Below are 13,498 nucleotides of genomic sequence, written 5' to 3' on the forward strand. Positions count from 1 at the left end.
AGAAAAATCAAAATCAAGACGCAAGCTGAAATAGATAAATTAAGTCAATCACTCGTTACTAAAATTAGCAAATTTAGTATTAATTACAATTAATAAATTTTATATTTAATATTCATTAATAATTTTTAATTAACAATGTGATTGAATTAACAGATATTTGGAAAAAATATTTAAAAATAACAATTGCAAAATTATTTGTTATTCAAAAAATCGTTATTATGCATCTCTAACATTGATGACTCATGCGTGAAAAAATATTAATACCTGGAATCTGGCATTAATAAACTGCTGTTCAACCAAAAACTTAACGTGGCCTTTCTTGTATATAAACATCACTTTTCATTAGTTTCGAAATAATTTTTACAATGAATTTATTTCTCAGTAGGTCGTTTCAATCTGCTTTAGTTTTATTCTTATTTGTTCCCTATATCCAATGTTTATTTGTAAACGTAGATGCTCATGCAGAAGAATGTTTTTATGATAAAGTTACTGCCGGTACGAAAATGGGTTTGACTTTTGAAGTTGCAGAAGGTGGATTCCTGGATATTGATGTCAAAGTATGAAAAGAATAAAATTACATATTTGATCATAATTTTATTCTTGTTGAAAATATATGAAATTTCATATAGGTACTTGTCTTCAATTTAAAAACACACGCTATTTAACAGGTTCATGCATCACATCTTGAGTGAATCTAATTTCTGTTATAATTTTGTTATTGAAAATTTGCGAAAAGAATATATAAAATTGTTGATAAAATCGCTGCTATTTCATTGCAATAAAATATTTATAAAATCAAATTTATTAATGAAATGAGACACCTTTATTTTATAAGCGCAAAATGCTTGCCACGCTGAAAGTTTTGGATAATTAATGCAAGAATTTATATTATGATGTTTTTTCATATCCTTAAATCTGGAAATCAATTCAGTTGCAGAAATGTTAATGTACATAATTACGATTTATGAATTATACCAAGTACCATGTACTAAAATTATAATGGACTTTGAATATACAAGACAGTTTTATTTTAATTGACTATACAGTTGTGTATATGCTGCAGTATATATATCTATATCTGAGAAAATGCTATAAACAGAATGATGGTGCATGTTATATATTATTTAAGACTACCTTTCATTGAGTTCAGTTTTTTGACCATCATGAAATTTACAAATAGTTTTCTTAAACAATTTATAAAAATGCTTCAGACCTACTAATTTTTTTAAATAAATAGAATACGTAAAATAAAAAGTTTCTTGAAAGAAAGCAAAGGAAATTGTCGAGCAAATTATATTATTGCTTGGGATTTGTTTAGATATCTTTTATATTTAAAAAACTTTAGAATATATAATTATAAGGGATTATATTCATTTGATACTTTTCCATTAGCACAGCACCCATAGTTGTCAAGCTAAAATATTTGTATAATTGCTGTTTAACACCATGGTACATTATTACATTAATGCTAGCATTATGATCATAGAAAAGTGCCATTAATTTTAATGGCCTCTGCATAATTGCCTAATATTAATTTGAAATCTAAATCAAACAAGAATATGAACTATAACTTCAATTTTTATCTTAGGAGAGTATTTAACATTTTTAACTAATAATTAAACTAATATATATTCTCTACAGGTCAAGATTAAACTACTTTCATTGCTCATATTTTTAATGGAAAAACTACTTTTGTGTAAAATATAAAGTACAAAGTCTTTATCATCTGAAATACTTTTATTAGAGCGTAATGTTTTAGTATAATAAAAATATCATCTGAAGCACTTTTATTATACTAAAATTCCAATAACTAATTTTCTCTATAAAGTATTAATATTTATTATAAATATATATACTTCAAATTTTGTTCTCAAATATTGAAGTATAAGAAATGTTTTGGCACAATATTGTTGATAAGCATATTTATATTACAATAATAAATATAAGGGAAAAAACAAGTATATAATTGTTTTTGATATTAAAGTAGACACGTTAATTGTCTACTTTTAAACTTTTATTTTCAATTATAATCTGAAACTTAAGATTTGACGCTGTTTATTCTGCAAAAGATCATTAGTTAGTTAATATCATTAAGCTATTCTTTCAGCCCTATCCTTCTAGTATCCTATTAATTTTTAGATTTTGGCAACTAAACTCTAAAAAATTTCTTTAAATGCTGCTTCTCAATAACAGAAATTTAAAAAAAAAGCCTTTTCATGCTTTTAACTGCAATTATTGAAAATTATCCCTTTGATTTTGAGCATCCATAGTGTTAAAGAGTATCTCACATCTGCGTAATATGTAGGTTACACTTTTGCAATTTTGTTCTTAGCTGAATCTTATATGTGACTTTGTATCACATTTTTATTACACTTTTCCTTTAAAATGAAATAAAATGTTAATTCACTAATTTTGCAAGAAATGCTATCAAATAAAATATTATGATGCTGAATAAATTATATGAAATTTTTTGCTGCATAGTTATTTTACATATGAAACAAAACTTCACCAATTTTATAATCATATATTTATAGAGATAATATGAATAGAAACTTTTACCATGATTATTTTGAAACCTGGAAAATAATTGAAATTTATTAAATGTTTAAATTATTGCTGAAACTATGAATTTTGTTCTTTTTAAGCTTACACATTGCAATGTGAACTTCAATTTATATTTTTAGCAAATCAGTTTTTTATGAACGAGGTAGTGATCTATGGATAATATTTTAAAACTAATTTCTTGTATTTTCTATTTAAAAATGCTCATTTTTTTCCTCGTGTATCACATAGGTTACTCTGTTCTTCTAAACCATAGACTAAAAGTGTAATTAAATAATATTAATATATTATATGCAAAATTGAGTACATTTTTTTACTAAAATAAAATCATTCAAAAGTTCTAGACTTGGATAATTACCACATAGAAATCTAATAATTTTTCAATATTTAATATACAGCAAGCATTTTATTTAAAATCACTAATCTCACAATATTAGATGATATGTATGAAAGTATTATTAATGGGATTATAATAACTTTGTATGAGCTTATTTGGGTGCATCATAATTTAAAGTAGTAAAACTTTATTATTGAAAGGTAATATTACATTAATATTTAATGCCTGGTTAATGAAGAATCATACTAAATTTATTTATAATATGACCTCTATATATTGTTTATAAATAATTTTAATAGAATTTTTTTAATAATAAATATATATCTTGTATTGATCTTTTTATAAAATGCCACTAGTAGTTATTATTTAAATAAAAATGAATATTTAAAATAAAAAAAAGATTTAATAAAAGCTATGTTTTTAATATATAATGTTTCTGTTTATGATTGTTAGAAATGTTAAAATTATATATATATATTTTTTCTAATTGTTATTTATATTTTAGATTGTAGGGCCAGATGGTAAAATAATCTATCAGGGTGAGAGAGAATCAAATGGGAAGTACACATTTGCAGCCCATGCAGATGGTGTGTACACTTATTGTTTCAGTAATGCAATGTCCACAATGACACCCAAAATCATCATGTTTTCTATGGATGTTGGTGAAGCACCTAAAGGACAAGACGCTGAAGCAGAAGGTGCATCTCTCTCTTTTTTTTTTTTTTTTTTGTACTTATGAATAGCTTAGTTTTTATTCTATTTTCTCATTTGTATTTTCTTTGGTTTTCAGAACTATTTAATGTACAGGGTGTCCATAAAAAACTCTGAGTGTTGATGCAATTTTTAAAATTCAATAATAAAATTAATGTTATGTATGTATATGTACTTAAAATTTAATTTATCAAGATTTGTACCATTTAGTAGATTTCAATATGTACCCCACTTGTTGTATGGCATATATCCAAATGATCTTCAACCTCTTCTTATGACCTGGTCAACAAGTCTGGAGTGATGTCTACCACACAAGTGACTATCCTTTGCCTGAAATGATTTACATCCTGAATTTCTCAGTATAAATAAAATTCTTGACAAGTTCTCAGTAGAAAAAGTCTAATGGAATCAGTTCTGGGCTTTTTGGAGGTCAAGAAATAGGCACTATCCTTCTAATCCACTTATTGCTGAATCAAGAATACAATGCTTCCTGTACATGCAAACTGAAATGAAGTGGTGCTCCATCTTGCTGAAAGTAGATAGGACCCTTCTCTGCCTCAATATCAACTAACTGAAAAAAAGCATATTCCTCTAACATTTCAATATAGACATCACCATTTATGGAATTTTCTACAAAAATGAAGGGACCTGTAACTTGAATATGCATAAGGCCTCACCAAACATTCACTTTGATGTTCTACTAACTCATGAGCTAGCTGTGAACCCCAAATTCTATAATTATGTTTGTTCGTAGTACATGGAAATAAGCCTCATCAGTAAAAATCACATTTAAAAAAATCATTATTAGTATCTGTCATGTCTAGCATAGTAACAGCATACTCTAGTCTCTTGTTTTTGTCTATTGATTTGATTTCGTGTTCAATTTGTAGCTTGTATGCACTTAGATGGAGCCTTTTCTTGAACCATCTTATGAGCAGATAATTTGCTCGTGCCCGAATGAACTGTATCGTCTCAAGAATATTTTTAGACTTCGTTGACTTTTAGCACTGATTCTATTGACATTCTCTTCAAACACTTTTGGCCTGCCAGACGAATTATGTTTTAACACATTTTCCATTTCTTTAAATACATGTAGTCATTGACAGATGGTTTTGTCCATAGGCCCATTACCACCATACCATATACATGTCTAAAGTTCTGCTGTACAGTGGTAACAAATCTAGTTTTTATAAGCCAGATGATATACTGAACCTTTTGTCGTGGTATCATCATTACACTGCACTATGGAATGAGAATCTGTTATGTTGCTTCAAGGTCAATTATGTGCGATGCTACCTGGTGTTGAAAAAAACAAACTGAAACTGATATCAATAAAATTTGAAGAGCTACTGTTTTCTTCAAAGTTAACTGATCTGACCAAACTCATGCTATTAACTTCATATGATATTTTTAAACCCCAGAGTTTTTTTATGCGACACCCTGTACTACGAATTGCATAAAATAATTTACATAATTTTATTATAAAAACCTTAAAAAAAAGTGCATTGATGTTATTTGCTTGATTTGGGAAACCAATAAAGATCTTATATTATCTTTTATAAATGCATTATAAAACATCTTTATAGTAATTATTCACCATTCCAAGAAATGACTAGAGAAATTTATTGTTTTATAGCATGTTTACATTTTGAAGACAAAATATTTATTAAAAAAACCAACCTTAGTTCATTATTTCTGATATAGTAGATTTAAACATGTTTCTTAAGAAAAGAAGTATTTTAAATTTAAAAAAAACTATTATGTGTATATATTTTTTTAATGTATTTGCTCCAGTCTTTTTATTATTATTTGTGCAGGGGGCAGTAATTTTTCATTTTATTGGACTGAAAAAGTAACTTAATTTATTGGTAACTAAATATTAATTTATTTGTAAATGTAGAAGAATGTGAAATAATATCTTTAATTAATACACAGTTTCCTGAGATAATAATTAATGATTTTAATTGTGTTTTCCATCTATCAAGAGGTACAGCTGATTTTTTTACTAATTTTTTTTATCAGACTGATGTAACAGTTGTAAACATTGGTTTAAATTCTGTAAAGCACTCTTAGTGTAATTTATGTTTGTGACGAAAATGGCTTATTGTTTTGTGTATAATAACTATAGTTACTTGAATTCCCCACACCAAAAAGAGAAAAATTCATTTTTCTTTTCACATTGGAAAACAGATGATTTTTTTTTATTATTATTTTTATCTGTCTGTTTCTCTCTTTCTCTTCTTAATAAAAGACACAAGATCATGGGAATGAAAGGAATGCATTTTATTGAAATTGAATGAGCAACCAGTTCTGCGTATTGAAGATGTTCAAATGACCATTCACAATAAGTTATTTTAAGTTTGTGACAATAAATTTACAAGGCAAAAATTGCATACCAAACAAAAGACACTGATGTTTTTTAATATTTTAAAAAATTATTAGCTTTTAAAATTATTGCTCTTGTACATAAATGATAATATTAGAATTCTGCAGATAATAATTTAAATGAAATGAATGACTAATGCTGTTCTAATGACTTCTAACCAAAAATGTTATATCTCTAATTTTCCATCTGTAGCAAAAAAAAAGTAGTTGATTGTTTTAATTTTTTCTAAATATAACATGATATGCAGTACTGATGTGGTTTGTCAATAAAAAGCAATTCAAACTTAGTAAATTTATGGGAAATTAATGAAAATGCTGAATAGCTACAAATTCGAATGTAGTTTCGATTATCTAGAAAACAAACTAATCTATCAGTTAATTGAAACATTGTAATTTTTCTTTTTCACTTTTTGCGATATATATATATATATATATATATCCATAATAAATTGATTTAATGATCAACTAATATTGTATATATTTTAATTCACTTTTATACTGTATATATCCATAATAAATAAATTTAAATGTCAATTAATATTATTTGTTATTTTTATAAACATAAACAGCTATGTAGTTTCGAATATTTTCAGGTGAACTTGGAGCAAGATTTATTCATAAAATCAATATTTTTCTTAAATTCTAACAATGTTAAAAAAAGTAGCAGGTTAAATAAAATTTTTATTAAAAACTTTATGAATTACACTATTGGAAATGCGTGGCAGAATGGAGTTCATATAATACATAAAGCTTATTTTCTATTTGCATACATTTACATAAACAATATTGAATCAATCTTTAATTGTTATATTTATTACCTTCTTGAAACATAAGATACTTGAGAAAGATTGTAAGTTTTGTCTATGACTGTGAAGCTATGTGAGTGAATACTGCTTTTTTATTTTCTATCTAAACAACACTGATAAATCTTTTATTATTATGTATAAATCTTTTATTATTTTTTTATTTATGATAATTCTCTGGTTGTGGAATTTAATTTTGTTATTTGTAATTATTTTTCAATAATCTGACATTCTACCTTATTTTACATTGTATCATCACAGTTGAGTGTATTTTAATGGTTGAAACAGATTTTTGATATTTCTAGGTATACTTTCCTAAAATTCACTTGATTATTTTTCTGTTTTACTTACTTCGTTTTGAAAATTATTTGAATAATCATCTTCACTATCTTGCTTTTTTGTGGGATTAATTTTCTACTTAGCTTGAAGATTTATTATTTTCTTCTTTTCAAAATCTGATTTTTTTTTTTTTTTCCCCTGCATGGTACACTGCAGAGTCATTCAACGTTAATTATCTTTTGAAACTGTTTTATTCACCATCATGTTATATGTTACAATTTCTACTCTAATTACAAATGAAATATATCTTATTTAATATCTTCCATAAAATTCTCAGGACATTCATTATCAAGCTTATTATATAAATCTATAATGCTAATTTTCTTAATTCTTGTTTTATAATAAAAATCTAATGTGTGAACTTTTCTAATTTTTACGTACTGTAATTTCTAATGCTAATTATTTTCTAAGTACAGCATAACAGAATTCCTGAAGAAAGATACATGGAAGATATTTCTTTAAAAATTATATTTTTGAACTTGCATAATAATTTTATATTTTTATGCTGTCTTAAAAATTTAGATATTTTTATGATTTTTGTAAACTTTGTTATTTAAATTTACTGGATATTTTTGAAGCAGAGGAAATTATATTTTTGTTATTTAACTCTAATTAATTCTATACATTTTTGTATATTAAAAAGTGGGAGATTTTACATGAAATAATTTTTTAATAATGTTCCTTATACAACCTTTCTTCTAACATGTAAACTTTTATTTTCAGCTCATCAAAACAAGCTTGAAGAAATGATTAAGGAACTGTCTTCATCTTTAACATCAGTCAAACATGAGCAAGAATATATGGCTGTAAGAGATAGAATTCATCGTGCAAGTTAGTACTTTTTTTTTTTAATCTTCATTCTCTGTTGAAATATTTAATTTTTGTTTGTTATTAATCTAAAATGTGTGGTTCTTTATATTTTTTAAGTAGTCTGTGAGAAGTCTTCTAAATACTTGAAATTTTTTTTGAAACAATGTATTGTTCATGACTAAAACAGCATTAAAATTAGTAAATGCAATTACTTTTATGATATATTAAATAAATTTAATATGAATGTTAGTTATTAGTGCTATTATCTTAGTGTTAAATAAAAATAACAAATTTAATTAATTTTTTTAAATCTTATAATTTTATTTTTTAAATTGTTTGTTTATTAGAAACTTGTTTCTCTTAGCTGTACTGTTCTTCAATTTCCATTTTTATCAACAGGTTTGTATATTTAAAAAAGTCTTTACTTTAGGGAGATCTAAAAACTTTTTACAAAGTAAAAGTATAGGAGTTTCAGTAAATTCATAGGATCAAATAAATAAGATTTCTAGTGAAACAAAATTAGTGGATTCCGTTGGTGAATTGTTTAATCTCCTTAAATATCATCCATATGTAGTTATTTCAAACAAATGATATTGAATTTTCTTCCAGAAATTAACCATTATTTCTATAATTTAAAATCTTAAATTTACTTATTCTATTGATCTGATAAAATGTTGTTAAAAATCAGTTTAAAACCAAAATACTAATTATAATTTTTATTATTAATTTCTTTTTTATAATAAAAAATATTTTCAATTTAATAAATTTCCTATCTGATTAACAGTCACTTCCATCTTATAATAAAATTTCCTCCTTTAAATAAAATATGAAAATTCATTGGCTTAAAATGCCATTACAAGGATTAGTTTCTTACCAATGAAATAAAATTGAATTCATTTAATTCACAATGAAAATTTCTAGAATATGAAGGTATAAATAATATAGAAATATTAACAGGGGTGTTTGTGCTCCGGGGAAATCCCGGAATTCCAGGGATTTTGAACTTCGATACCCGGAAATTCCGGGGATCGTCGTTCAAAAGGAAGTAAGAATAATAATGAATTATTTATTTTGATCTGGGTAATTTTGTTTGCTTTGAAAGCAGAAAACGCAAGGTCAATGTGTGTGATGAAAACTTTTCCTTTCTTTCTCCAAAGGCAGTGATAATGCGTGAAAAGGGGGGGGAAACTTCTTTTTTGTTCTTTCCTTATTGCGAGTTATGACTCATTCCCCCGGTTCTCGGACATTCTCTTCTGGATTCTTTTCTGCCAGTAGGCCCGGCAGAAAAAAAAGGGAAAGACTTCGTTCGACCAGATGTGCGATCACGTGACCTGGGTTCAAAGGTCTTAATTTTGCAAAAAAAGTAATTCATTGAACTTTTATAATTAGGTCATTCAATACTTCATAATTGTAATTTTTTATTCCCCCCCCCCTTCTCGAAACTCCAAAATGTTGGTAGTAAGTCCGTAAAAGTTTCAGGGGATTTTTTGGGGTCCCACAAACACCCCTGTATTAAGGGAATATAAAAGTAAATTTTGTAATATTTTTTAATTGTTTATTTTTTATTTTTAAATTTTTTATGTTAATGATCTGTTTGAATTATATTTGGTTAATTTTTTTGAAATCTTTGTGAAATAGAATGAAAGAAATGCTTTATCTCCCTTTTTAAAAACATTTGCTATTTGTATAATGCTAACTGTTATTGATAATAAGCTGATTCGTTAGAGGTATTGAATATAATTAATTTCATTACAAAAGTAAAAATAAAACTTCTTATTCATGATTCTTTCAAATTGTCAAACATTAAAACTGTGTTATTTTAATAACCTTGCATATGTTCTCTTCATTTTGTATATGAAGTTTCCTAACAGACATCTATTCCATGACATCTTAGAGCTATTACCTATCAGTTATCTATCTTCTAAATTTAACAATATTGAACTTTACTTTTTATTCTTCTTTTAAAATACATAGATATTAAACATAAAACTTCTTTATCTTTCGATAATGAATGAAAAACACGCAGTCAAATATTTGAGAAAACAATGAAAATGATTTTGGTTTATTCATAACAATGAAAATATTGTTGTGAAATATGTTTAAAAGTTAATTAAATCTAGATTAAAGAATTTCATAGTTACTAAAATCTAGATTAAAGAATTTTATAGTTACTAATTTGGCATCAATGGAAAGATAATTTATTAAACTTTAAAATGGTATAAAAGTCATTTTTATGCAGGAATATTTCAGGAAAATTATTACAAAACACCAGAATCTGGCTTATTTTTAATTAAATAAAGTTTTGAAGAAATCTGTCAAGTGCACATTTCCATCCTCCAGAATATATCTGTGCCAAATTTAGTAGCTCTAAGTTTAACTGGTCTTTATTATAAGTAAAGATATAGTTTTAATGGGTTGGCTTTTCATGTAGAGCTTTTAAGTAAACAAAACTGATTATATCTCAGGAACTATGGTTAATTTTTGGAATGGAATTTGTTCACATATAAAAAAAGATGTACTTAATCGAATTATTGGGTTGGCTTTTCATGTAGAGCTTTTAAGTAAACAAAACTGATTATATCTCAGGAACTATGGTTAATTTTTGGAATGGAATTTGTTCACATATAAAAAAAGATGTACTTAATCGAATTATTAAAAATTCTTGCTTTCTGTAATGAGAAAATTTGAAGGCGCTAATTAATTATACCAGTTTTTAATCTAAATAAACTTCTACCTTTAAGTCTCTTCCATGAACATCAATTTGTGAAATTATGATAATAAATATTGAAGCTATAGCTTTGTCACATTTTTTTCTTTTATTAAGAACTGTATCATCTACACTTTTATTATATAAAAAAGATGCTTGTTTTTGTATTAGTTTAATATTGAGTTACTTGAGATACTAAATTTGAATGAAATTCCCCCTCGAACGTATCACTTATTTACTTCTTATGTCTTTTTTTTCCTTTTTTTTCTTCTTTAATCTTCTTATTTTACTTTATTCTATACATGTCATGGTATTTATTTTTAATCTTGCTCCTTATCTATTAAGTAACATTTATAGAATATGATTGTAGAAAAAAGTTGTAGGATTATTAAATTTATATATATATATTATTATGATAACTTAAATATTAAAGCTATTTATGAAACTTGTTTTAAAAATTACTTTAAAATGGACTATTCATTTCTTATTGCATAAAGAGTTATTACAGAATACTGTTAAACTAAGTATATTTTAAAGCATTTTTGAAGGCACTTTATAATTATCCATGGCCTTCCCCCCCCCCCTGATTTTATGCTATTATACTAATAACTAAACATTCTAAGTTAATAAAAGCATTTTTTTTTTCCCTATATGTTATGGCCACAGTGCTTAGTTGTGAGGTATCAACTACAGAGCTTTAGGTCAAAATCTGGTTCCTCAAAAGATTCTCCCTGTATGTGGGTGTTGTGCAGATTAAATTTGGCTTATTAGGCAAAATGTCCTGCCTTTAAAATAGCATGAACGTTTGGAAAGGGGATGGGGGTACCAGCCCAGTTATCATCTGAATGGGATTCAAAATTAAGAAGTCCAGTACTGAATAATCCTAGTATTTCCAAAATATTCTCCAAAGCGGGATATTAATACAACTAACCAAATCCTTTGTATATTATCACCTTTAATCTGTTTTGTAAATGCTTATGTTCTTTTTCATTAACTGGATCACAAAGTCTAGCAACTTTAATAATGAATGTTGATGGCAAAGCAGAATAATGTCACCATTGCAGCTTGGTAGTGACTAGAGTTTCATGAACAGAAAAGTACCAATAATTGTTGTGAATAAAAAATTTTGAAAATTTTTTCTCATCTTGACATTTTTTTGTATTTTTATAATTTTTTTTTTTAAATTAAAAAATTGTTTTATAATGGGCATTGAAATTTTGTACAAATCACTATTTAGTAAATTGCATGAATTTGCTTTGGATTACAGTGTAGCTGTAATCAAGCATCAGCATTAAAAAAATTACACAGGAAACTAGTATAAATAAGTATTTCTAAAATCCTCAAATAAAAGTGACAGCTTCAGCAGAATTTCTACTTGACTTGCTACACAATTTTCAACATTTGGTATGGTTAGTTTTCAAAGGTGATTTACTGAAATAGAATAGCATTGTAATCTATTCAATACTCAAAGTTCAAAATTCATAATTCCATGAACTATATCTGTAACTTATCATTTTGATTATGCACTTTCCATAAAATATGATTTGAAACTCTCTTCCTCATATTTTGCTTCTGATACATATCTCAACTTATTAAACTTATACCTTTCTTTTATTATTCATCTTTTCTTATCACACTTTCTTTTTTGTTCTGCTGTGTGTATTATTTTGTCTTAACACAGCTTTGACACAACATAGATTAATTGCAATGCTATAGGAGAACTCTATGTGTGCATACTGATTTCAGTTGGTTCATATTCTTAAAATAATTTTCTAACTATGTGAATTTTTTCAGTTTAACTTCTTATTTACAAATACATTATTGTTTCCTACCATCCTAAATCAACTCACACGTAAAATAAATGCTGTCTTGTTAAATTCCACAAAAATTTACTTTTGAACGTATATATGCTCTAAATTTATCTCTGCCTCCCTATTTTCCTACTTTCAGGTTGGAATGAGCCATTGCCTGATCATAGTTTTCACATTTTTAAAACTATCAAAAAATACAAAAAAAAAAAAAAATTAAGAATGTAAAGAAATTGAAATGCTTGCATGCATTTTAAATTTTTTACTGATACAATTATTTTTTTATCTATAAAGAAATTTATCATTTAAGAATGTAAATAAATTGAAATAAATACATACATGCATTTTAAATTTTTTACTGATACAATTATTTTTTATCAATAAAGAAATTGTCACTTTCTAAATGAATGTAGGTGTGTATTTTATACTGGTATATCCATATAATGTAATGTTCTTGTAAATAATGAAGATAGTCATCTATTGGTTTGTTTACAAAAGTATTTCTCTTTCAGTTAATGAAAGCACCAATTCCCGTGTGGTGATGTGGGCCTTCTTCGAAGCAGTTGTGCTGATTACTATGACTTTGGGTCAAGTCTATTACCTAAAGAGGTTTTTCGAAGTGCGGAGGGTGGTCTGATCTGTTAATTAATAATAGATTTTTTTATTCTTGGCACAATAAATTTTTGTATAGTAAACTATTGTGTCAGACATTCCTTATTTTATCATTACATACAGTTTTGAAATGTGTGAAATTGAAGGGAAAAAAGGATTGGTATTATGCATCTCATGTATTTTAATATCATGTAACTGTATGAACTTTAACTATTTTTATTATGTTTATGGAATTCTTTTAGGGAGATAGAAATATTCTTATGTTTGAGTTTTTGTTTTTATTATCTATTCTTTAGAAAATTTTAAAGTATAACAAAATTATTTATTTTGTGTATAATTATTAAATTATATTTATGTTAATTAAAAGAATATTTAATTTTTTTTCTTTTATTATTTTCACTCAAGCAGATTTTGTTGGTATTCT

At 25.8% G+C, this 13,498-nt stretch overlaps 1 protein-coding gene across 1 annotated transcript; it reads left to right on the top strand.

Annotated features, from left to right (window-relative positions):
* The first annotated feature begins 277 nt into the window (after positions 1–277).
* LOC129966891 (transmembrane emp24 domain-containing protein 2-like) lies at positions 278–13,157 on the top strand. Its single transcript, XM_056081500.1, has 4 exons — positions 278–557; positions 3,405–3,597; positions 7,861–7,968; positions 12,975–13,157. The coding sequence occupies exons 1-4, from the start codon at positions 366–368 to the stop codon at positions 13,097–13,099; spliced, it is 618 nt and encodes a 205-aa protein (XP_055937475.1). The 5' UTR covers positions 278–365; the 3' UTR covers positions 13,100–13,157.
* The last annotated feature ends 341 nt before the right edge of the window (positions 13,158–13,498 follow it).

Source organism: Argiope bruennichi, chromosome 4 (assembly GCF_947563725.1).
Source record: "Argiope bruennichi chromosome 4, qqArgBrue1.1, whole genome shotgun sequence".
In the NCBI taxonomy this organism is placed as follows: domain Eukaryota; kingdom Metazoa; phylum Arthropoda; class Arachnida; order Araneae; family Araneidae; genus Argiope; species Argiope bruennichi.